We start from the raw sequence: 25839 nt of genomic DNA, 5'->3' as shown, positions 1-25839 counted from the left end.
TGTCAATGGAAAAATGAAAAAGTTATGGCTCTTGGAATGCGACTGGGAAATTAGTTAAAATTAAATAATTGACCAATTTAAAAAAAGCTTGCTCTTGTAAGTCTGACAGGGTGGTAAGCAACCCTCCACTGAAGGGTTGTGAGCTGTGATTGTTAATCTAACTAATTAAGCGCAAGAGCTAGTAAGCAAGTTGAGAGCAGGACAGCCAGGGATTCCTGACAAAATCCCACACGAACACACATTAAGCTGCAACAGCCATTCAGTGTCTTGAAGTGCACCTGAGACCTGTTGAGATACGATGCTTAAGAGCAAAATTATGCAGCACTTCTTCATAAGAGGCAAGAGGACAAGTTGTTTCCTGCGAAGCTTAGCAGTCATCTACATAGAGTATGCCCTGAAGGATCACAGTGTTCTGCGAACGTGGTACAAGAAGACTAAACGCCAAGCTGGAAGCCATCTAAACTTTCCTACCACACCTGGAGAGCAGTAATAACTTGTAGATGAATGGTATGTACAGCCGATGGGTAGATCCTAGAATCATAGAATGGTAGAGTTGGAAGGGACCTCCAGGGTCATCAGGTCCAATCCCCTGCTCAGTGCAGGATTTACTAAATCATCCCAGACAGATATTTGTCCAGCTTTTGTTTGAACACTTCCATTGAAGGAGAACTCACCACCTCCCATGGCAACCTGTTTCACTCATTGATCACCCTCACTGTCAGAAAGTTTCTTCTAATATCTAACCCCTTAACGACCAGCCCATAGTGTTTTTACGTCCTCCCGAAGTAGACTTTATTCTCTGAGGACGTAAAAACATGTGTCCTGCAGAGAATAAAGCCCCTCAGGCTCTGGACGTGACAGCTCCATGCTGTCGGGTGTCCGCAGGTAGCCGACAGCATGGAGCTGTCATCCTGGGCTGCGGGGACCCCCCCCCCCCCCCCCCCCGGCAGTGCGATCAGCGATATCCAATCGATAGTGCCGATCGCATAAAAGTTACAAAAAGTTCAAAAAAAGTTAAAGATTCAGCTGCCCTGATGGATCGGATCCATCAGGGCAGCTGAAATTACTCACCCGGGTCCGCCGCACTGCTCCCTGCTCTCCTGGTCCTCCGGGCCCCGAAGCCGGTCTTCTGCGCATGCGCGCCAGGCGGCATTACGTCAGCCGCATGCGCAGAAGGCCTGGCAGCCGGGGAAATTTAAAATCTCCTGACTCCCAGCTCCTGTAGGTAGCGGGAGGCAGGAGATGTCAGCGGGGACCGCGATCGCCGTTATCCAATGGATAACGGCGATCGCGGAAAAGTGAAGAAAAAAGTAAAAGAAAGAAAAGCTTCACCTCCCCTCATGGATCGGATCCATGAGGGAAGGTGAAAATACTCACCCCCCCTTCCTCCGTGTCCTCCGGCCGGTGTCTGGACCCTCCGCTGGCTTCGGTGAGCCCGGCAAATTCAAAATCTCCCTGCACCCGGCTGTCACAGATAGCCGAGTGCAGGGAGATATGACTGGGGACCGCTGTATGCGGTTTCCAGTCATATGATCACCGTTATCCATCGGATAACCGTGATCATATAAAGTTTTTTTTTAAAAAGTTAAAAAAAGTTTTAAAAGTTAAAGTTTCATCTCCCCTTACGGATCGTATCCATAAGGGGGGATAAAATTACGTACCCAAGGTCCCGGATTTGTTCCCTGGTGGGATGTTGATCCGTGGACCTTACCCCAGCTTCTGCGCATGCGCCCGTCAGCATGATGGCGGACGCATGCGCAAAAGTGAAAGATTGCCCGAGAAATTTAAAATCTCCCTGCTGCTGGCTACCAAAGGTAGCCAAGAGCCTGGAGATTTCACGGGGAGCCGCAGTATGCGGTTACCGGTCACGTGATCACCGTTATCCAATGCATAATGGCGATCACGTAAAAGTTCTTAAAAAATGTGGAAGTTTCATCTCCCCTCACCGATGCGATCGGTGAGAGGAGATGAAACATCTTCTCGGAGGCTTCCGCTTTTGAATCCAGATGCGATTATCCTCCATGGATCCTGCCGGCTACTGGGTATGCGCCCGCCGGCAAAATGCCGGACACATTCGCAGGAGACGGGGAGCCCAGGAAATTCTAAATCTCCTTGCTCCCAGCGAGCAACGGTCGCTGAGTGCCTGGAGCAGTGACCGGGGGCCTCGTTGAGCGGCCCCCGGTCAGGTGATAAAGTAGCGATATAACATTAGGCCGGTCACGCATGACCGGAGAGGAATTACAGGTTCTGCATGCGCTTGATCAGCGGTAATCCACGGATCAATCACATGCATTGGATTACACAATTCCCCGCAATTAGCGGGTCGGAATTACGTAATCCACTCGCAGAAACAGAACACGGCATGCTATATTTTACCGCGGATATACTCGCAGCCCATGTGCAAACACATTGTGAACGGACTGCGGGTACCCGGGTCATCTCTAAGCGACGGCACGGGAAATATAAACTAAAAACAGTGTACTGCGCATGACCACCTGTGTGAGTAGGCAGTTATGTGCAGTACATTATGTGGCCGTACACAGGGTCACAGCTGGAATCTGCTGTGGGCCTCCGTAAGCGGATTCTGCATATGGCCGTGAGAGCCTGGCGTTATTTGGATCGCTACCTGTAATCCGTAATTTACAAGAAGCCCCGGGAACGCTCTCCTTCATGCAGTTCCAGGAGCAGCTTGTTGAGCGCCTTCTGTGTGAGACCGCCGCACCGCAGCAAGATTACAAAGCCTCACCGCGCCACTTTTTACACCCCATCCCCGCCGCTGAGGTCACGAAATACAGCCAAAAAAGCGAGAAAGGGGGGGGGGATACCCGGTTTTCTTGCCCCATGTGCCCATCCCAACCAGCCTCCGTAATTACCTCGGTCTTCGGACATAAAACGCAGTTTATATTATTACTTTTATCTAATATTTAGGGAATGCCAAAAAATGGGGATGGCGGGGGGGATTATTTTTAGGTAGTCAATTTTTTTTCCGTATAAGTGGGCAATGGGGCCTGGAATTTATTCAGTTGTACCCTGAAATCCAGTGGGCATTCCCTCCATTATGGGCCTAGCCATGTGTCCTGTAAGTAGATTAGGGCCACAAGGCGTATGTTTCTGAACACGGGACAAACGGGGGTATCCATTTTGGGGTGACCATCTTCATTCCTATGTACACTGTACAAAAAAAACAGTTTTTAAATTGACAAAATTGCCAAAAAAATGAAAATCGTAATTTTTTCCTTCTGCTTTGCTTAGATTCATTTAAATACTGTGGGGTCAAAACACACAGTACACCTCTAGATGAATTCGTTAAGGGGTCTAGTTTTCAAAATGGGGTCATTTGTGGGGGTTCTCTATCGTTTTGGCCGCTCAATGGCTCTACAAGTGGGCAATGGGGACTGGAATTTATTCCATTGTACCCTGAAATCCAACGGGTGCGCCTTCCATTATAGGCCTAGCCATGTTTCCTTTAAGTAGATTAGGGCCACAATGGGTATATTTCTGAACACGGGACAAACAGGGGTATCCATTTTGGGGTGAACATCTTCATTCCTATGTACACTTTACAAAAAAAAACTGTTTTTAAATTGACACAATTGCCAAAAAAAATGAAAATCATATTTTTTTCCTTCTGCTTGGCTTAGATTCATTCAAAAACTGTGAAGTCAAAAAAGTCATCGTACCCCTAGATAAATTCGTTAAGGGGTCTACTTTTCAAAATGGGGTCACTTGTGGGGGTTCTCCATCGTTTTGGTCACTCAAGGGCTCTACAAGTGGGCAATGGGGACTAAATCTCCTTCAAGCAAAATTTCTATTCCGAAAGCCACCGGTTGCTCCTTTTATTTTGGGCCCCATTGTGCATACAGACGTAATAATAGGGCCACAATGGGTATGTTTCTGAGCACAGGAGAAACAGGGGTATCCATTTTGGGGTGCAAATCCTCATTTTCATGTGTATTATAGAAAAAAGTCCTGTCTTTAAAATGACATATTTGCAAAAATATGAAATTTTAGTTTTTCTCTTCTAAATTGCATTGACTCCTGAAAAAAACTGTGGGGTTAAAATACTAATGACACCCCTCAGTGAATACGTTAAGGGGTGTAGTTTTTAAAATGGGGTCACTTGTGGGGGTATCTATCATTTTGACTCCTATGAGCCTTTCCAATCTTGGCTTGGTGTAGGAAAACAGTGTTCCTCAAAATGCTGAAAAGTAATGTTAAATTACTTTAAAGTACGTCTCCTAAATGGTTTAAAAAAAAACGAAAGTTTTTTCAATGTGCGCCCAAAATAAAGTTAACGGATGGAAATATATATCGTAGCAAAAATTTCTATATTATGTTTGCACATATTTGAGATATTGCAGTTGGAAATGTGAAAAAAGGACGATTTTTTTCAAAATTGTCCCAGTTTTGGCGCTTTTAATAAATAAACACAAATTCTATCGGTCTTTTTTTTCCGCCTAAATGAAGTACAACATGTGGAGAAAAAACAATGTCAGAATCGCTTGGATATGCAAACATTTTCTGGTGTTTTTCCATGTTAAAGTGACACATGTCAGATTTGCAAAATTTGGCCTGGTCATTAAGGCGCAAACAGGCTTGGTCACTAAGGGGCTAATCTGTCTCCTCCATTTTAGTTTCATCCCATTGCTTCTAGTCTTTCCTTGTGCAAATGAGAATAAGGCTGATCCCTCTGCAGTGTGACAACCCTTCAAATATTTGGAGACCGCTATTAAGTCTCTTCTCAGCCTTTTTTGCAAGCTAAACATTCCGAGATCCTTTAACTTTTCTTCAAAGGACATGATTTGCAGACCGCTTTCTATCTAGGTAACTCTTCCCTGAACTTGCTCTAGTTTGTCTATATCTTTTTTTAAAGTGGGTTGCCCAGAACTGGACACCGTATTCCAGATGAGGTGTGACTAAGGAAGAGTAGAGGGGGATAATGACCTCACGTGATCTAGACTCTCTGCTTCTTTTAATACATCCCAGAATTGTGTTTGCCTTTTTGGCTGCTGCATCACATTGTTGACTCATGTTCAGTCTATGATTTATTAGTATACCCAAGTCTTTTTCACATGTGCTGCTTACCTCAATTCCTCCAATTCTGTATGTGCTTTCTTCATTTTTCTTGCCCAGATGTAGGACTTTGCATTTCTCCTTGCTAAATACCATTTTGTTAGTTGCTGCCCACTGTTCAAGCTTTTCTAGATCTTTTTGAGTACTCCCTCTCTCTCTCTTCCCTACTGTTAGCTATCCCTCCTAGCTTTGTGTCATCAGCAAATTTGACCATTTCCCATCAATTCCCTTCTCCAGATCATTTATAAAAATGTTGACCAACACTGGGCCTAGGACAGAGCCCTGTGGTACCCCACTTGATACATTCTTCCACTTGGATGTGCAGCCATTTATGACCACTCTTTGAGTACGATCACTCAGCCAGTTGTGAATCCACCTAACAGTTGCCTTGTCAATCCTATATTTGGTCATTTTTTCAATAAGTATAGTATGAGATACATTGTCAAATGCTTTACTAAGGTCAAGAAAAACTAGATCCACCGTATTTCCCTGATCAACCCAGTCAGTGATACTATCATAGAAGGAAATTAGATTAGTCTGACATGACTTTGTTTGTTACAAACCCATGCTGGCTCTGGTTAATTACTCCATTTTCATCCAAGTACTTGTTGCATACATGCTATTTAATAATTTGTTCAAAGATCTTTCCCGGTATAGAAGTCGGGCTCACAAGCCTGTAGTTTCATAGATTCACCTTCTTCCATTTTTTTGAAGATAGGGACAACATCTGCCCTTTTCCAATCTTCTGGGACTTCTCCTGTTCTCCATGAATTTTCAAAGATTATGGCAAGTGGTTCAGCAAAAACCTCCGCTGTTTACTTTAGTATCCTAGGATGTAATTCATCTGGACCTTGAGACTTGAATTCATTTAAGTTAGCTGATTGTTCCCTTACCATCTCACTGCTTACAGATAGCCTGCATTCTTTTATTCCCCCATAACACAGGGAAGATTAGTTGATGTTCCATCTACTTTCTGAGAGAAAACGGATACAAAATAGGAATTTAAAAGTTCGGCCTTCTCAACATCATTCTTAACCAATTCACCATTTTCATCTTGTAAGTATCCAATAGCATATTTGACTTTTCTTTTCTGACAGTTGCCCTACAGTTTCTGCAGACCCCATTATATTCTTCTTTAGATATTTCCCCCTCTTTCCATTTGATAAACATGTTTTTAACATGTGTGCAAGTTCAGTGTTCATTCATCATGGTTTCTTTAAATGCTTCCCATTCTTCCTTCTTTTAGGGATTGTTAACGATTGTACTTTGAGAATCTCATTTCGCAATATTTCCTAACCTTCTTGGGCATTTCTGTCTTTAAGAACATCCAGCCATTGGATTCTTCCTACCCTCTTTCTGAGTTCATTGAAATCTGCCTTTCTGAAATTCAACCTTGAGGTCTGCGTTTTCTCAGGTCTTCCTCCCCTTTTTATCCAAAATTCAAGGATAGCATGATCACTGCCTCCTAAGATCCCAGCCACCTGTTCTACCTCAACCATTTCTTCCCTGTTGGAAAGAATTAGGTCCAAGATAGCAAATCCCCTTGTTTTCTCTTGGACCTTTTGGAAGATAAAGTTGTCAGCAACAGTGGATAGGAATTTGTTGGATCCATTACTTTTACCTGAGAGAGATTCCCAACAAATGTCTGGATAGTTAAAATCTCCCATAACCACTATGTCATGCTTCTTGGAGAGCTTGGCCATCTGATGTAGAAGGCGTTAATCCATACCTTCTTCTTGTCCAGGTGGCCTATAGTAAATTCCTACAATGGTGTCCTTTCTGTTCTCTCCTTGTATTCTTACCCAAACAGTTTCTACAGAACTCTCAAGCTCTGAAGCTTGAATCTCTGTGGAAATAAATGTTTTCCTAACATACAACGCAATACCTCCTCCCCTTTTTTTGGGTGTGTTTCTTATAAATAAGTTGTATCCTTCAAGCCTTGTGTTCCTATCATGTGTATCATTCCACCAAGTTTCTGTGATGCCTATGACCTCATATTTCTCTTCCTGTGTTAAGAGCTCCAATTCTACTTGTTTGTTTCCCATGCTCTTGGCATTTGTATAAAAATATTTTAATTTGTGATCGGTGTCTCTTGCTCCTCTACTTGCCTTCTAAATTTTTTATCTGTGTTCTTTCTTTCCACTTCTAATAGCTAGGGTCTCAAATGTATTAATTAGCTGTATATTTTTACCTGGCCTTTCACTTCCCTTTCCATATTGTTCTAGTTTAAAGCTCTCCTAATGAGTGAAGCAAGGTTCCCCATAAAAATGTGTTTACCTGTTTTTGTAAGGTGCAGTCCATCTCTAGCAAGTAGTCCATCATATAGGTAATTCTCTCCATGGTCTAGGAATCCAAATCTTTGCTGACGGCACCATCGACGTAGCCAGTTGTTCACCTCTAGAATCCTGTTCCATTTTCTTATTCCATGGCCATCCACTGGGAGGATGGATGAGAAGACCACATGTGCTTCTAGTTCCTTCAACTTCTTTCTAAGGTCTTCAAAGTCTCTGCAGATAGTTGCAAGGTCCTTTTTTGCAGTGTCATTTGTCCCTACATGTATTAGTAGGAATGGGTGGTGTTCTGTAGGACTGAAGAGTCTTGACAACCTATCAGACACATCTTTGATTTGTGCACCTGGAAGACAGCACACCTCTCGTGAGGTTATGTCAGGTCTGCAGACAGCAGACTCTGTTCCTCTCAATAGGGAATCCCCTACAACCACTACTCTCCTCTTCTTCACAACAGCACTACTTTTTCTCCATTCAAGAGGACTCAGTGCACTTCTTTCACAGTTCTTTGTGGGTAGAGTCATTTTTTGCTGTATATCTTTCTCCGCTGCTTTGTTTTCTGTGGGTAGAGTCATTGCTTGCTGTACCTCTTTCTCCTCTGCTCTGCTCTTTGTGGGTTGAGTCATTTCTTGTTGCACCTCTTTGTCCTTCTGCTCAGGAACCAGTACCAGCTTCCCTTGCATGAGAACCTCGTACCGGTTCCTAAGCAGTATGGGTGCTGGCTGACTCATGTTCTTCCTGCTTCTTTGGGTCACATGCTTCCATTCATCTGCTTTTGCAGGTACACTGGACATTTCTTTTCTTTCAATATTTTGAAGACTTTCTTCTACTCTGTCCAGGAAGTCCTCACCTCCCTAATACGTTTCAATGTAGCTATTCTCTCCTGAAGACTATGCACCTTTTTTCCAGTAGAGACACAAGCTTGCATTTTTGGCAGATCTATGGAAGCAAAGTAGATCTATTAACAGAAATCTCTCCCATCTTTACCCCTGGGATTTCCTACAATTGGCCATTGCTGTCCATCTGCCATTTTAACTTTGCCTTTTGCTTTGTTGGGCAAAAATAATGGTGTTTCCAGAATTGCTGTATACCCACATGATGCCTCATTGTTGACATCACACTTTGCAGCCTTTTGCACAGGTCAGTCTTTGAGATCGGTGTGCATATACATTTCCTTTACACTGGCCGATTCAGGCGGTCAGAGACGCTTGATCAGTCCTACAATCATTCGCCGCACTCGGGTATTATCACTATCGCCTATTCATGCGGGAAGATGTCCTGCCGAGAACAATGAACATTCAGGTTAAATCCAAGATCCAATCTGGTTTTACACAGGTCAACTATTGTACAAATAATTGCTCAATAGAACCAATGTAGGTGGCAGTTGTTCTGTGTACACATCACATAGTATGTTGGGCTGAATGAAGACAATGTCCATCTAGTGCAGCCTGTTCCAACCCCCCTCTCTTGCTGGTCCAGAGGAAGAAAAAAAAATGAGACAAAATAGCTCATTTTGGAGGAAAAAAAATCCTTCCCAACTACATAATGGCAGTCGGAATAATGCTGGATCAACCTAACTCCAAAACCCTGATCAACAACCCCGCTGGTCACCTATGTCAATACAGTCATACCTCTACTTTCGTTCCCAGTTTCTATTTTCGCCGATTCTGCAACACAGAATTCCGCCGCCTCTTTTGCCACCGGCTTCTTGTTTCACTGGCAGTCACCGGCCCACGAGACCTCGCTGTCCAATCACAGCCATTCATTGACTGGTTCAGCCAGTTAGAGCCGGTGAGCTCTCATTGGCTGAGCCAGTCAATGAATGGCTGTAATTGGGCATCGAGCCAGCGCCGAGAACCAATCACAGCAATCTATTGCTGGAGGTGGGGTTATCAAACCTCACTTACAGCAATAGATGATGTGTCAGTACAGGGGAAGACTGGAGCAGCACCAGAGACCAGCAGCTGGGACCCGGATTGCATCTGCAAGGTGAGTATTGCTTTTTTTCCCCATCTATAGTAAATAGGGCTGATTTTTGGGGTAGGGCTTGGATTATAAGCCTGAGCCTGTTAACTACATGCCAGTAAGTCTCACTTCAATAATTGGAAAAATATTCAAGGAGTTTCTGAGAGATGCAAACTGAAATACTTTAAGGAGAATAGCAATAACTCCTCATCAGCACGGGTTCATGAGGGGGTCGATCATGTCACACAAATTTGATCAGCTTCTACAATGAAGTAAGTTCTAGGCTGGACCTGCGAGGGTCTATTGATTTCGTATATCTGGATTTCTTTAAAGCATTTGACATCGTGCCGCATAAAAAGAGTACAATATACAGCTACAAAAGGACCTAGATAAACTGGGGGCTTGGGTAGAAAAATGGCAAATGAAGTTCAACATTGATAAATGTAAAGTTATGAACATGGGCAGGAGAAATGGATGTCACCAATATACGCTAAATTGGGTACTGCTAGGGAAAAGTGATATGGAAATGACCTGGGGGTACTAGTGGATTGTAGACTAAACTGGAGCAATCAATGCTAATTAGCTGCTGCAAAAGCAAATAAAGTATTGGGGTGCATTAAAAGAGGTATAGGGACGAGGGACGAGATAATTATCCTCCCACTATATAAAGCACTTGTCAGGCCCCACATGGAATACTGCGTACAGTTCTGGACACCGTTGCTGAGGAAAGATGTTGCAGTGCTTGAGGGGGTTCAAAGAAGGGCAACTAAACTAATAAACGGAATAGGGAGGACTGGAATACAAACAGAGGCTATCAAAATTGGGATTATTAAACCTGGAAAAAAGACGGCTAAGGGGCGATCAAATAACTATGTATAAATACACTAGCTCACCCGTCGCGCGTTGCTGCGAAGACAGACATACATACATTGGTTTTTATATATCTAGATAACAACCAATCACAGCGCAGCTTTCAAGTTACCTAAGCGGTATAATATATAACAACCAATCACATCACAGCTTTTATGTTACCTCAGTGGTATAATATATAACAACGAATTGCAGCGCAGCTGTCATGTAACCTAAGCAGTATAAGAAATAGCAACCAATCACAGCACAGCTTTCATGTTACCTCAGCATTCTCAATATCCAGCAATTGTCTTGCGAAACATTCGGCGGATGCATCATTTTCTAGTTGAACACGCTTGCTCGTAATGCCTTTTGCTTTCGTGCTTGAGATGGAAATCAAACGATCTTTGTCTGGGGGGCATGACTGTCGACGATGCTCGCACGCGCGCCACTTATCGCAGAATAGTTGTACTTTGCCAGTAATCTTCCCAGGAGTGTACTCAACAACTTCCCAAAGTTTTAGGCCTCATGTCCACGGGCAAAAGAAGAATTAAAATCCGCAGCGGATTTTAACTCTTCTCCCGCACGCGGATCCGCACCCCATAGGGATGCATTGACCACCCGCGGGTAGATAAATACCCGCGGATGGTCAATAAAAGGGATTTAAAAAAGATGGAGCATGAAAAAATCTGGACCATGCTCCATTTTCGTGCAGCCGTCCGGATCCGCGGGAGACCTAAAATAAGAATTTAAAAGAATTAACTCACCCGCAGCGGACCGGGAAGGTCTTCTCTTCCTCACGGCTGGATCTTTCTTGCTTCGGCTTGGCGGCTATGCCCGGCGCATGTGCGCGGCACGTCGGCAACGTGCCGGCGACGTGCCGCCGCAGTGACGAGTTCATCCGCCGGCCGAAAAAGTAGATCCGGCCGTGAGGAAGAGAAGACCCTCCCGGCCCACTGCGGGTGAGTTAATTCTTTTAAATTCCTATTTTAAGCGCTCATGTCTGCGGGGCAGGAGGGACCCGCTGCAGATTCTACATGGAGAATCCGTAGCAGGCCTGATTTTCCCCGTGGACATGAGGCCTTATAGCAATTGGATGAATGGCATAGTAATGCATAAAGGACAGACAGACAGACAGACATTCATTTATATATATATATATATATATATATATATATATATATATATATATGACATCAGGAAGTGAGAAAATTACATTCCGCACGTAAAATTTGGACGCTAATTCTTTTGCGCTTAGAATTGAATAATCGAGTTGGGACCTATTAACTTTTCCTATTTATGACATATTCAATGCCCGTGCCAAATTACATCGGGAAGTGAGAGAATTAGATTCCGTACTACGCAAAGTTTGGACGCTAATTGTTTGGCGATTAGAATTAATTAATCGAGTTGGGACCCATTAGCTTTTCCTATTTATGACATAATCAATGCTGGTGTCAAATTTCAAGTTTTTCTGTCATTGGGAAGTGATGGAATTAGATTCCGTACGTAAAATTTGGACGCTAATTTTTTTGCGCTTAGAATTGAATAATCGAGTTGGGACCTATTAGCTTTTGCTATTTTTGACATAATGCTCATGCCAAATTTCAAGTTTCTATGACATTGGGAAGCGAGAAAATTGGATTTCGTACGTAAAATTTGGACGCTAATTCTTTGGCGCTTAGAATTGAATAATCGAGTTGGGACCCATTAACTTTTCCTATTTATGACATAATCAATGCCCATGCCAAATTACATCGTGAAGTGAGAGAATTAGATTCCGTACTACGTAAAATTTGGACGCTAATTCTTTAGCGCTTAGAATTAAATAATCGAGTTGGGACCCATTAACTTTTCCTATTTATGACATAATCAATGCTAATGCCAAATTTCATGTTTCTATGACATCGGGATGTGAGAAAATTAGATTTCGTATGTAAAATTTGGACGCTAATTCTTTGGCGCTTAGAATTGAATAATGGAGTTGGGACCCTTTAACTTTTCCCATTTATGACCTAATCAATGCTTGTGCCAAATTTCAAGTTTCTATGACATTGGGAAGCGAGAAAATTAGATTCCGTACGTAAAATTTGGACGCTAATTCTTTGCCGCTTAGAATTAAATAATCGAGTTGGGACCCATTAACTTTTCCTATTTATGACATAATCAATGCTCGTGCCAAATTTCAAGTTTCTGTGACATTGGGAAGCGAGAAAATTAGATTCTGTACGTAAAATTTGGATGCTAATTCTTTGGCGCTTAGAATTGAATAATCGCGTTGGGACCCATTAGCGTTTCCTATTTATGACATAATCAATGCTCGTGCCAAATTTCAAGTTTCTATGACATTGGGAAGCGAGAAAATTAGATTCCGTACGTAAAATTTGGACGCTAATTCTTTGGCGCTTAAAATTGAATAATCGAGTTAGGACCCATTAACTTTTCCTATTTATGACATAATCAATGCTCGTGCCAAATTTCATGTTTCTACGACATCGGGAAGTGAGAGAATTAGTGGCAATGATGGAAATCGAACGATCTACGTGGGGGGGGGGCGTAACTGTCGACGCTCGCTCGCACGCGCGCCATTTATCGTAGGATAGTTGTACTATGCCTATAATCGTCCTAGGAGTGTACTCAGCAACTTCCCAAAGTTTCATGGCGATCGGATGAATGGTGTAGTAGCGCATAAAGGACAAACAGACACGCACACAGACACGCAGACACACAGACATACATTCAATTTTATATGTATAGAAGGAAGATATGTCCTTCTTTGGCGCTTAGAATTGAATAATCGAGTTGGGACCCATTAACTTTTCCTATTTATGACATAATCAATGCTCGTGCCAAATTTCATGTTTCTACGACATCGGGAAGTGAGAGAATTAGTGGCAATGATGGAAATCGAACGATATACATGGGGGGGGGGGCGTAACTGTCGACGACGCTCGCACGCGCGCCATTTATCGTAGGATAGTTGTACTATGCCTATAATCTTCCCAGGAGTGTACTCAACAACTTCCCAAAGTTTCATGGCGATCGGATGAATGGTGTAGTAGCGCATAAAGGACAAACAGACACGCACACAGACATGCAGACACACAGACATACATTCAATTTTATATGTATAGATTGGGGGACAATACAAGGACCTCTCCCATGGTATGTTTATATCCAGGACTGCGACTGTAACAAGAGGGCATCCTCTACGTGTAGTAGAAAGCAGGTTTTATCACCAACATAGAAGGGAGTTCTTTACTGTAAGAGCAGTGAGACTGTGGAATTCTCCGCCTGAGGACGTGGTGATGGCAAAATCCATAGATGAGTTTAAGAGGGAACTAGATGCCTTCCTTGAGCGCTATGATCTTACAGGATATAGACATTAGGTGTCCAGCAGGGTTGTCGATCTCAAATGTTGATCCAGGGCACACGCCAAATGAGCTAAATTGGATCGTGTGTATGGGTGTGTGTGTGTGTGTGTATGTATGTATGTACTGTATGTGTATGTATATATATATATATATATATATATATAAATTTATTTATTTATTTTTTTTAAATTATAATATATATATATATATATTTTTGCCTTCCACTGGACCAATAAGAAAGGAGGGGGGCGGGGGGGGTTGAAACAGGATGAATTAGATGGACATTGTCTAACCTACTATGTTACCCACAGAGGTTCCACATGTTCACCTCTTACGCCTAAATTTTCTTGTAGCTTCAGAATTAAGTACAATTTAGCATACAGACACAACCCTCCCCCTTTCTGGTTCCTACGGTCTCTTCTGAAGAGATTATAGATCTGTAAATTCACCGCCCAATCACATTTATCATCAAGCAATGTTTCCGTTATTCCCATTATATCGTAATTTTCATCAGACATTCTAACTTCGAGCTCACCCAACTGATCAGACTTCTTGCATTCATTGCTATACAATTTAAACGGTTGTTCTTATTTATAGTCATTGTGCTACTTATGGAACTGTCAGCTGTTCTGTCAGTTCTAACTGTACTAACCCTACCCCCTGCTCGACTCGCATTACTTGGTCCCAGGTCGCTATCTCCACTGTCTTCCCCCTATCTCTCTGGTTGCTCTTAACCCCATCCCCCCAACCCACTCCCTAGTTTAAAACTCCTCCAACCTTCTAGTCTTCTTCTCTCCCAGCACAGCTGCACCCTCCCCATTGAGATGCAGCCCGTCCTTACAGTAGAGCCTGCAGCCAACAGCAAAGTCAGTCCAGTTCTCCAGGGACCCGAAGCCTTCCTTCCTACACCAACTTCTGAGCCACTTGTTTACCTCCCTAAGATCCTGCTGCCATTCTAGTGTGGCTTGTGGTACAGGTAGTATTTCCGAGAAAACTACCTTGGATGTCCTCGCCCTCAGCTTGGATCCTAGGTCCCTGAAATTGTTTTTGAGGGTCCTCCATTGACCTCTAATTTGTTCATTGGCGCCAGTGTGCAACATGACCGCTGGATTTTCACCAGCCCCTCCAAGTAATCTGTCAACCTGATTCGCGATGTGTCGAACCCGAGCGGCAGGAAGACAATACACCTTTCGATGATACTGGTCATTGCGGCAGATTACCCTATGGCTGCACATTCAAGTGGATGAATGTATCAAGTGGAGTACCACAAGGCCTTGTCCTAGGCCCAGTGTTCAATATTTTTTCTAAATGATCTGGAGGAGGGAATTGATGAGAAACTGATTTAAATTTGCCAAAGAGACAAAGCTAGGAGGGATAGCTAACACTAGGGAAGAGAGAGAGCGTATTCAAAAAGATCTAGAAAAGCTTGAACAGTGGACGGCAACTTACAGAATGGTATTTGCAAGGAGAAATGCAAAGTCCTACATCTGGGCAAGAAAAATGAAAAAAGTACATACAGAATAGGAGAAATTGGGCTAAGCAGCAGCACATGTGAGAAAGATTTGGGTATACTAATAGATCAAACATGAGTGAACAATGTTATGCAGTAGCCAAAAAAGCAAACACAATTCCGGAATGTATTAAGAGAAGCGTAGAGTCTAGATCACGTGAGGTCATTAACCCCCCTCCCCCTACTCTTCATTAGTCAGACCTCATCTGGAATACTGTGTCCAGTTCTGGGCACCCCACTTTAAAAAAGACATATAAGTTCTCCTCCAATGGAAGTGTTCAAACAAAGGCTGGATAAATATCTGTCTGGGATGACTTAGTGAATCCTGCACTGAGCAGGGGGTTGGACCAGATGACCCTGGAGGTCCCTTTCAACGCTACCATTCTATGATCTCAACCCCTTATAATTGAGTCCCCCACCACTAGGACCTGTCTAGCCTGCCCTGCACTCCCTTTCCCCTTCTTACTGGAGCAGTCATCCTCCTAGCATGTTTTTCTGCAGCGGAGCTGGCACTGTAATGCCATCCCCCTCATCTGCCAACTTTGCAAACTTGTTGGGGTGTGCCACCAGTACAGGACTAGCCTTCCTGTTTCATTTCCCTCTACGCCTCCTTCTATCTGTCACCCAGCTGACTGCCTGCTCCCCCTGCTCTTCCGTACTACCGTCTGCCCCCGCCACTATCACAGCAAGCATCTGCTCAGTGAGCAGCAAACTCCTTTCCATGTTGTCAGTGAATCTCAGTGTTGTGATTCGCTCATTTAGAACCACGATTTGGGCTTCCAAATGTGCGAGGAGCACACATCTTTTGCAGCAGTATGCACCCTCGATTGGCTGATCAAGGACCGCATACATTGCACAAGTAGCACACTGGACGGCATTGTTAAGCATGGAACTCATCCTAATGGGGATCTACAATTTATGGTAGTAATGAAGATTGACTAGATCACACTCCAAACGGACCTCTGCCCCATTCTTAACTGCTCACGCTCCCTTTTTTGGCCACCAACCACACGGCAAGCGAGAATTCATTAACTAATCGCTTCATTTCAGCTCACCTAAAAATAGTCGCTGGTTAATTCATAATCGTGTAAACAAGTCATTGTCTTTCAACGACTAGTCAACAACTTGGCCGGGAGGTGTGCGCTTCTTCGGCATGCACCTCCTGCTGAACGCTGATTAGCTCCCTTCAATTTTTGCACATTTTGCTTCCCATTTAACACTCATTGGTTCCCGAAAACACACAAACACGTGTGAGTGGTCCTCTACCGAACAGTCGCTGCTTGTCTTGGAAAGAACATTTGCTGCTGAGGTCTCTGCTGCCGTGGGTTCTCGCTGGACCGCAAAACCAGCTAAATGTTCACTCGAAGACCGCTCGTACATTTTTATATGCAGTCCGTTTCCAGCAAGGAGACGACTTGCACTTTTTGATCATGTTGCACGCTTGTCAGAAGCTGTTCGGCCCACGGTGCTCTAACTGCAGCAATTGCTAGGAAAATCGAGAGACGACCCCCTGCCGGATGGTGGAGGCCTCCTGGTCATCCGTGGCACTTGTGGGTGCAACAGATAGGCAACGGTACCTCCTCTGACAACAACACCGAATTGAACAATGCTCTCCGTCGTGGTCATTCTAGATCAGCGCTACAGACCCTCGTCGTCCAAGCGAGGTAACCAACTAGTTTCCAGCCAATAAGACTGTGTTGGGGAGGGATCGAAATTTCAAATACATGCCCACCAAAGACCGCCATGGCCCCTAACTAGACAACTAGTGATATTTCGGCCGTGTAAATGCTCCCAACAATTCATTCAGTGATCGTGAAACTCGACAAGTAAAAAAACAATCGCTCCCTGTAAAAGCACAATAAGCCATACTGTTGCCTTCAGCCATATTGTCCCTTCAAATTAGTGCTGTATTAAGAAGGTATTGTCACCTTGAAGCAATGCTGCTAGGCAAGATTACCATCATAATATGAAACCAGATGGATTGAATTAGAAAAAACTTCTATATGGGCCCTAATGGGTCCATATCAACAACTCTTGAGGTACTATGATACTTACTGCAGAAAAAAAAAATTCCCCGTGAGTACCCTTTGTCGACTCCTTCAAAGGGACCCATCTGAAATAAATATATTCATAATTCGCTTCCTTAGAAGTCCATTCTATATTACTGTGTCTTGGCCCTTCTCTTCCTCTCCATTAGCTGGGACCAGAAGTGCCTGAGTTGGTAAAACGTTCTGTTCATCCTTTTCTTGGCTAGATCTGCTTCTAGGAAAGCAGCGTGACAACAAATATGGCTGACATTACCGCTTCCCCTTATAGCCTGGCACTCTGCTTTTTTGGAATTCTGATTGGAAAATGATCCGAAGTAGGCAGTGATACAAGCTCTGCTCACATATCCTTTTCAGCAGCAGCACCGTCCTTTACTGAAGACTTCTATCATCGCTCTGCCATATGAGGTCTGCTTGCTGTCTTGCGGTCTCCCGATGACCTTGGGCATGTTGCTTGACAGGGTTTGCCTCAAGCAGTTCCGTTCTCCAGAGACCGTCATATCTTGTGTACAGCACAGCAAAGCTTTCCACAGCTAAATAGCAAACAGAGGCTGATTTTATAGGTTTTCCTGGCTTTTATACCAAGCAGCCTTGTGTGCTATAGACTGTAATTGCTTCTGCTATGCACGGTCATCCCAAATATCTTAGGAAAATATTTTCACTCCAAGTTACTCCTTTATGTGGAGACTGTTTAGCAGCTTTTTCTCACTAGAATTTCCATTGGATATGTGTTTAACCCTTTCCAATCCACTGTCTGACGTCTAAAGACATTCCGATTGAAGGCTGTACAGCTCCGTTGTCGGAAGATGTCCGGCAGGGTATTCTTACTGTAGATTACTGGCTGCTCTGTTGTCGGGGGCCTCTCCAGCATGTCCCATACAGCAGTACTGGCTCTAGCCAGCAGATGGCACCATTGTATAATGGCAGAAAGAGAGAGAGCCCCCTAGGAAACCCTGAATCCAAAATTGGATTGCAAAGGGTTAAGCCATAGTGATATTACAGTAATTTACAAATTGGCGTGGTAATCTTCGTATCTTTGGAGTCAAATTAGTTGTACTAGACCCGAGGTGGCGAACCTATAGCACATGTGCAAGAGGTGGCACTCGGAGCTCTCTTTGTGGGCACACGAGCCGACATCTGTTGACCATTAAAATGATTACCATCCTCCCGGCTGGTAATCACTCAGTCACTGTCACGGGTGCACAAACTGATAGCAGTGTGTGCACCTAGGATCCTCCTTCCCTGACCTCTCCTCTTTGGTTGCGCAGGAGGAGAGAAGGGAGGAGGCGTCCGGGCGCTCACACTTCCACCTGCAGCACCGCCAAGCAGACTAGCAGTGGTGCTTTGAAGACCAGGAGGAGGTAAACATATGGGTTTTAGCGCGGCGCTATTACTTCTGAGGCTATTGTGCGGGTCACTATTACTACTGGGGTGGGTATAGTTGACACAATTAATAATAGTGTCCCCTATTTTGGCCCCAGTAGTAATAGTATTACTACTTACCAATAAAGGGGACACTATTACTACTGAACCCACTGTGGGGGTCACTATTACTCCTGGGGCCAATATAAGAGACAGTTACTACTGAGGGCACTCTGCACGGGGCAGCATGCATCAAGACGTTGCCGCAGTAATTCTGCTGACGCAAAAGTGGAACATGCAGAAACAATAATTCCATGTCATTAGCTGTGATTGCTAAAATATTAACCGGCTTTTGGAGCTAACTTCCCATGCGGGTCGGTGCAAGAATGTTTTTTAATGTTTGCCGCCATGGGAAAATTGTCCCAATAACAGAAATATTTTTGAAAATCTGTGAAAACAGATGAATTGTTTAAGGAAAAATTATTCTTTTTTTTCTTGTTTGTTTTTGTTATGCACATTTTGGCAGATTTATGATTCACGAATGCACTGGTTTTCTGGCACAAATTCCACCAGTTTTCACTTTTCTTACAGTTTACGCTTTTCTTACACCACGTTTCTGATGTGTTTTTAACACCTTTCTGCCAAGTATAAGGCGAATATTTAGAGGAGGGGGGAGCGCTGACAGGTCTCAGCAGTAAGTTTATCTTGACAGATAGGCTCACCGCAGAGAATTGTGGCACGCCGCGATTTAGATCCCGAGAGCAGAGAATCGCTATGATTCTCCGCTCTCGAATGCTGCGCTTTCCATAGCAACGCTATGGAAAAACTTCATACAGCGTGATCCGCCGGCCATTGATTCACGCCCGTGGACATGCAGCCTAAAAGGAGCTTGGTTAGACGACTTTTGTAGCGTACTGATGGAAGGTTCTGAAATTCGTGCAAGCAGCATTAAATGATGAACCCTTCCTGTCAGGCTAGGAAATGTGGAGTTTTGGTGCAGGGAAGGCTTTCTTCGCACACCCCAGGTCCTCTGACACCTGTGGATAGAAGCCACGATTAACTACTGTAGTTCTGAAAGCCATCAGAGGTCCAATGCGATACTAAATGGAGTATCCAATAAAGTGACCATTTAGTGTATCAAGTCCATGGCTGACTGTATATAATATAAAGATTGTTCCCATCTGCCTATGCAGTCTCTGATACTGGTAACTGGGACCAAATTTCTACATTGAATATATTAGAAGTTTAGAGTATAGAATGAATCTACATAGAAATACAAGGAATGTTGAGTGCAAAATTAAAAACTTTTTTTTTTTTTATTTGCACAACACTGCAGCAGAACAAAATATAAAAAAGTGAAAGTCTGAAGACCTTTCAAATGCATTGTGTTATAGCAAAGAGTTACAGTCACTACTAGACAGGCTTCAAAGCTAAAATTCCCCAGAACTGCTAGCTGGCATACTGTCTGCCCATCTTGCCACTGGTATGAAACATGGTGGAAATGTAATATCTAGTAGAACTCAGCTGGCACACATGACTGTCACAATGTACTGTACTTGTGCTGTTACATAGGACTGCAGGCTAGCCCCTTGTATTATCTATATATTACAGTATAAACAAACTAGTGCTATATCCTATATTGTGTGATGGTGTGATGGCTGCACCAGGCCCTGGCTGTCGTGTGTCTGACAAGCGAGGTTATGTTGCCCGATGCAGTCATTTCTTCTCCATAAGACCAGTCTGTGGCTTGCTAAAAGCAATTCTATTTTGAGAGCATCTTGGATAAGCTTTGCATAGGATAAAAGTACTTAAACTATCTCGCACACATCAAAGCGGGGAAGGCAGCTGGAATATATTAATACCTGAGCGCCACACTGAGGTAGCACATGGGGCGCCGCCTGACAGATAAGCAGATAGAATGAGTTGGCTAACTGCGGAGTTGGGTCTGGTTGTGCCAAGGTCTTTTCCCTATATGGCCAATGCATTGAAACAAAGCTGCTTCTTCACCAGTTATATCAATAAATGTCCACAGACATTGTCCAAGAGCTACAGAAAAAGATTTTACATATGGGGATAACATACTGCCAGCTGCTCATCTAAAAAATGGGTCATGTACTGATTGACGAATAGAAGGCAGGATGCTGGTAGATTAACGAGCGCCATTATGCTAGGAGCCTCATGCTGATACCATTAGGTGCAGTGAAACATGGAAGGTGGTTGTCACTATATGTTTTTACGTCACCTTACTGTGTATTTGTCAAGAGTCTCGATTTTTCTGCCAAGACTATCCTGGCTCTAAATGGACTGCCAGTGGACGGGTTTCATGTTAACATACATTAAAAAGAGGCATTTGTGGAATTCTGATGCATTCTCAAGTTACTTTTGCAGTTACAGACTGTCTCTTTCCGCCTACCCTATTCTCTTTCTCTCCCCACTCCTCTCTCTCTCTCCCCTCCATCCTCCCTCTCTGTGTCTCTCCAGTCTCTTTAACCTCCCTCATTTCTCTGTCTCTCACCACTCCATCCTCTCTCTCTGTCTCTCTCCCCTCCCTCATCTATGTCTCTCTCCCCTCCCTCATCTGTCTCTCTCCCCTCCCTAATCTGTCTCTCTCCCATCCCTAATCTCTGTCTCTCTGCCCTCCCTAATCTCTGTCTCTCTCCCCTCTCTCCCCTCCCTCCTCTCTCTGTCTCTCTCCCCTCCCTCCTCTCTCTGTCTCTCTCCCCTCCCTCCTCTCTCTGTCTCTCTCCCCTCCCTCCTCTCTCTGTCTCTCTCCCCTCCCTCCTCTCTCTGTCTCTCTCCCCTCCCTCCTCTCTCTGTCTTTCTCTCCCCTCCCTCCTCTCTCTGTCTCTCTCTCCCCTCCCTCCTCTCTCTGTCTCTCTCTCCCCTCCCTCCTCTCTGTCTCTCACTCCCCTCCCTCCTCTCTGTCTCTCACTCCCCTCCCTCCTCTCTGTCTCTCACTCCCCTTCCTCCTCTCTCTGTCTGTCTCCCCCCTCCCTCCTCTCTCTGTCTGTCTCCCCCCTCCCTCCTCTCTCTGTCTGTCTCCCCCCTCCCTCTCTCTGTCTCCCCCCTCCTCTTTCTGTCTCTTTCCCCCCCTCCCTCTCTCTGTCTCTCTCTCCCTTCCCTCCTCTCTCTGTCTCTCTCTCCCTCTCCTCTCTCTGTCTCCCCTCCCTCTTTTCTCTGTCTCCCCTCCCTCTTCTCTCTGTCTCCCCTCCCTCTTCTCTCTGTCTCTCCCTCTCCCTTCTCTCTGTCTCCCCTCCCTCCTCGCTCGGTCTCTGTCTCTCCTAGCTCGGTCTCTGTCTCTCCTAGCTCGGTCTCTGTCTCTCCTAGCTCGGTCTCTGTCTCTCCTCGCTCGGTCTCCGTCTCTCCTCGCTCGGTCTCTGTCTCTCCTCGCTCGGTCTCTGTCTCTCCTCGCTCGGTCTCTGTCTCCCCTCCCTCCTCGCTCGGTCTCTGTCTCCCCTCCCTCCTCGCTCGGTCTCTGTCTCGCCTCCCTCCTCGCTCGGTCTCTGTCTCGCCTCCCTCCTCGCTCGGTCTCTGTCTCCCCTCCCTCCTCGCTCGGTCTCTGTCTCCCCTCCCTCCTCGCTCGGTCTCTGTCTCCCTTCCCTCCTCGCTCGATCTCTCTCTCCCCTCCCTCCTCGCTCGGTCTCTGTCTCCCCTCCCTCCTCGCTCGGTCTCTGTCTCCCCTCCCTCCTCGCTCGGTCTCTGTCTCCCCTCCCTCCTCGCTCGGTCTCTGTCTCCCCTCCCTCCTCGCTCGGTCTCTGTCTCCCCTCCCTCCTCGCTCGGTCTCTGTCTCCCCTCCCTCCTCGCTCGGTCTCTGTCTCCCCTCCCTCCTCGCTCGGTCTCTGTCTCCCCTCCCTCGGTCTCTGTCTCCCCTCCCTCCTCGCTCGGTCTCTGTCTCCCCTCCCTCCTCGCTCGGTCTCTGTCTCCCCTCCCTCCTCGCTCGGTCTCTGTCTCCCCTCCCTCCTCGCTCGGTCTCTGTCTCCCATCCCTAATCTCTGTCTCTCTCCCCTCCCTAATCTCTGTCTCTCTCCCCTCTCTCCCCTCCCTCCTCTCTCTGTCTCTCTCCCCTCCCTCCTCTCTCTGTCTCTCTCCCCTCCCTCCTCTCTCTGTCTCTCTCCCCTCCCTCCTCTCTCTGTCTCTCTCCCCCCTCCCTCCTCTCTCTGTCTCTCTCCCCCTCCCTCCTCTCTCTGTCTCTCTCCCCCCTCCCTCCTCTCTCTGTCTCTCTCCCCCCTCCCTCCTCTCTCTGTCTCTCTCCCCCCTCCCTCCTCTCTCTGTCTCTCCCCCCCCCTCCCTCCTCTCTCTGTCTCTCTCCCCCTCCCTCCTCTCTCTGTCTCTCTCCCCCCTCCCTCCTCTCTCTGTCTGTCTCCCCCTCCCTCCTCTCTCTGTCTGTCTCCCCCCTCCCTCTCTCTGTCTTTCTCCCCCCTCCCTCCTCTCTCTGTCTGTCTCCCCCCTCCCTCCTCTCTCTGTCTCTCTTTCCCCTCCCTCCTCTCTCTCTGTCTCTCTCCCCCTCCCTCTCTCTGTCTTTCTCCCCCCCCTCCTCTCTCTGTCTCTCTCCCCCCTCCCTCCTCTCTCTGTCTCTCTTTCCCCTCCCTCCTCTCTCTGTCTCTCTCTCCCCTCCCTCCTCGCTGTCTCTCTCTCCCCTCCCTGCTCTCTCTGTCTCTCTCCCCCCTCCTCTCTTTGTCTCTTTCCCCCCTCCTCTCTCTGTCTCTCCCCCCCTCTCTCTGTCCCTCTCACCCCCCTCTCTTTGTCTCTCTCACCCCCTCTCTCTGTCTCCCCCCCTCTCTCTGTCTCTCTCCCCCCTCCGCTCTCTGTCTCTCTCCCCCCTCCTCTCTCTGTCTATCACTCCCCTCCCTCCTCTCTGTCTCTCTCCCCCCTCCCTCCTCTCTCTGTCTCTCTCCCCCCTCCCTCCTCTCTCTGTCTCTCTCCCCCCTCCCTCCTCTCTCTGTCTCTCTCCCCCCTCCCTCCTCTCTCTGTCTCTCTCCCCCCTCCCTCCTCTCTCTGTCTCTCTCCCCCCTCCCTCCTCTCTCTGTCTCTCTCCCCCCTCCCTCCTCTCTCTGTCTCTCTCCCCCCTCCCTCCTCTCTCTGTCTGTCTCCCCCTCCCTCCTCTCTGTCTGTCTCCCCCCTCCCTCCTCTCTCTGTCTGTCTCTCCCCTCTCTCTGTCTCCCCCCCCTCCTCTTTCTGTCTCTCTCCCCCCTCCCTCCTCTCTCTGTCTTTCACCCCCCTCCCTCCTCTCTCTGTCTCTCTCCCCCCTCCCTCTCTCTGTCTTTCTCTCCCCTCCCTCCTCTCTCTGTCTCTCTCTCTCCCCTCCCTCCTCTCTCTGTCTCTCTCTCTCTCCCTCTCCTCTCTCTGTCTCCCCTCCCTCTTTTCTCTGTCTCCCCTCCCTCTTTTCTCTGTCTCCCCTCCCTCTTTTCTCTGTCTCCCCTCCCTCTTTTCTCTGTCTCCCCTCCCTCCTCTCTCTGTCTCTCTCCCCCCCTCCCTCTCTCTGTCTTTCTCTCCCCTCCCTCCTCTCTCTGTCTCTCTCTCCCTCTTCCCTCCCTCCTCTCTCTGTCTCTCTCCCTCTCCTCTCTCACTCCCTCTCCTCTCTCTGTCTCCCCTCCCTCTTTTCTCTGTCTCCCCTCCCTCTTCTCTCTGTCTCTCCCTCCCTCTTCTCTCTGTCTCTCCCTCCCTCTTCTCTCTGTCTCCCCTCCCTCCTCGCTCGGTCTCTGTCTCTCCTAGCTCGGTCTCTGTCTCTCCTAGCTCGGTCTCTGTCTCTCCTAGCTCGGTCTCTGTCTCTCCTAGCTCGGTCTCTGTCTCTCCTCGCTCGGTCTCTGTCTCTCCTCGCTCGGTCTCTGTCTCTCCTCGCTCGGTCTCTGTCTCTCCTCGCTCGGTCTCTGTCTCCCCCTCCCTCCTCTCTCTGTCTGTCTCTCCCCTCTCTCTGTCTCCCCCCTCCTCTTTCTGTCTCTCTCACCCCTCCCTCCTCTCTCTGTCTTTCACCCCCTCCCTCCTCTCTCTGTCTTTCTCTCCCCTCCCTCCTCTCTCTGTCTCTCTCTCCCTCTCCCCTCCCTCCTCTCTCTCCCTCTCCTCTCTCTGTCTCCCCTCCCTCTTCTCTCTGTCTCCCCTCCCTCTTCTCTCTGTCTCTCCCTCCCTCTTCTCTCTGTCTCCCCTCCCTCCTCGCTCGGTCTCTGTCTCTCCTCGCTCGGTCTCTGTCTCTCCTCGCTCGGTCTCTGTCTCTGCTCGCTCGGTCTCTGTCTCTCCTCGCTCGGTCTCTGTTTCTCCTCGCTCGGTCTCTGTCTCGCCTCGCTCGGTCTCTGTCTCGCCTCCCTCCTCGCTCGGTCTCTGTCTCGCCTCCCTCCTCGCTCGGTCTCTGTCTCCCCTCCCTCCTCGCTCGGTCTCTGTCTCCCCTCCCTCCTCGCTCGGTCTCTGTCTCCCCTCCCTCCTCGCTCGGTCTCTGTCTCCCCTCTCTCCTCGCTCGGTCTCTCTCTCCCCTCCCTCCTCGCTCGGTCTCTGTCTCCGCTCCCTCCTCGCTCGGGCTCTGTCTCCCATCCCTAATCTCTGTCTCTCTCCCCTCCCTAATCTCTGTCTCTCTCCCCTCCCTAATCTCTGTCTCTCTCCCCTCTCTCCCCTCGCTCTCTCTCTGTCTCTCTCCCCTCCCTCCTCTCTCTGTCTCTTTCTCCCCTCCCTCCTCTCTCTGTCTCTCTCTCCCCTCCCTCCTCTCTGTCTCTCACTCCCCTCCCTCCTCTCTGTCTCTCACTCCCCTCCCTCCTCTCTGTCTCTCACTCCCCTCCCTCATCTCTCTGTCTCTCTCCCCCCTCCCTCCTCTCTCTGTCTCTCTCCCCCCTCCCTCCTCTCTCTGTCTCTCTCCCCCCCTCCCTCCTCTCTCTGTCTATCTCCCCCCTCCCTCCTCTCTCTGTCTCTCTCCCCCCTCCCTCCTCTCTCTGTCTCTCTCCCCGCTCCCTCCTCTCTCTGTCTCTCTCCCCCTCCCTCCTCTCTGTCTCTCTCCCCCCTCCCTCGTCTCTCTGTCTCTCTCCCCCCTCCCTCCTCTCTCTGTCTCTCTCCCCCCTCCCTCCTCTCTCTGTCTCTCTCCCCCCTCCCTCCTCTCTCTGTCTGTCTCCCCCCTCCCTCCTCTCTCTGTCTCTCTCTCCCCTCTCTCTGGCCCCCCCTTTCTCTTTCTGTCTCTCTCCCCTCTCCCACCTCTCTGTCTTTCACCCCCCTCCCTCCTCTCTCTGTCTCTTTCCCCCCTCCCTCTCTCTGTCTTTCTCCCCCCCTCCTCTCTCTGTCTCTCTCCCCTCCCTCCTCTCTCTGTCTCTCTCCCCTCCCTCCTCTCTCTGTCTCTCTCCCCTCCCTCCTCTCTCTGTCTCTCTCTCCCCTCCCTCCTCTCTCTGTCTCTCTCTCCCCTC

At 47.1% G+C, this 25839-nt stretch overlaps 2 protein-coding genes across 4 annotated transcripts in view; one reads left to right on the top strand and one right to left on the bottom strand.

Moving 5' to 3' along the window:
* The window catches only part of RNF130 (ring finger protein 130), a 516622-nt gene that overhangs the window by 361818 nt on the left and 128965 nt on the right, over nt 1–25839 (top strand). The window lies entirely within an intron of this gene.
* LOC136613151 (octapeptide-repeat protein T2-like) overlaps nt 23723–25839 on the bottom strand; it is a gene marked incomplete at both ends in the record, with an annotated part of 8466 nt that continues 6349 nt past the window's right edge. The window contains one exon of the mRNA XM_066594005.1: nt 23723–23809. Within this exon, the coding sequence (XP_066450102.1) occupies nt 23723–23809 (87 nt within the window). The remainder of the gene's footprint in view (nt 23810–25839) is intronic.

This window comes from Eleutherodactylus coqui, chromosome 2, assembly GCF_035609145.1.
Source record: "Eleutherodactylus coqui strain aEleCoq1 chromosome 2, aEleCoq1.hap1, whole genome shotgun sequence".
Lineage (NCBI taxonomy): Eukaryota > Metazoa > Chordata > Amphibia > Anura > Eleutherodactylidae > Eleutherodactylus > Eleutherodactylus coqui.
This window is presented reverse-complemented; position numbering and strand designations above follow the sequence as displayed.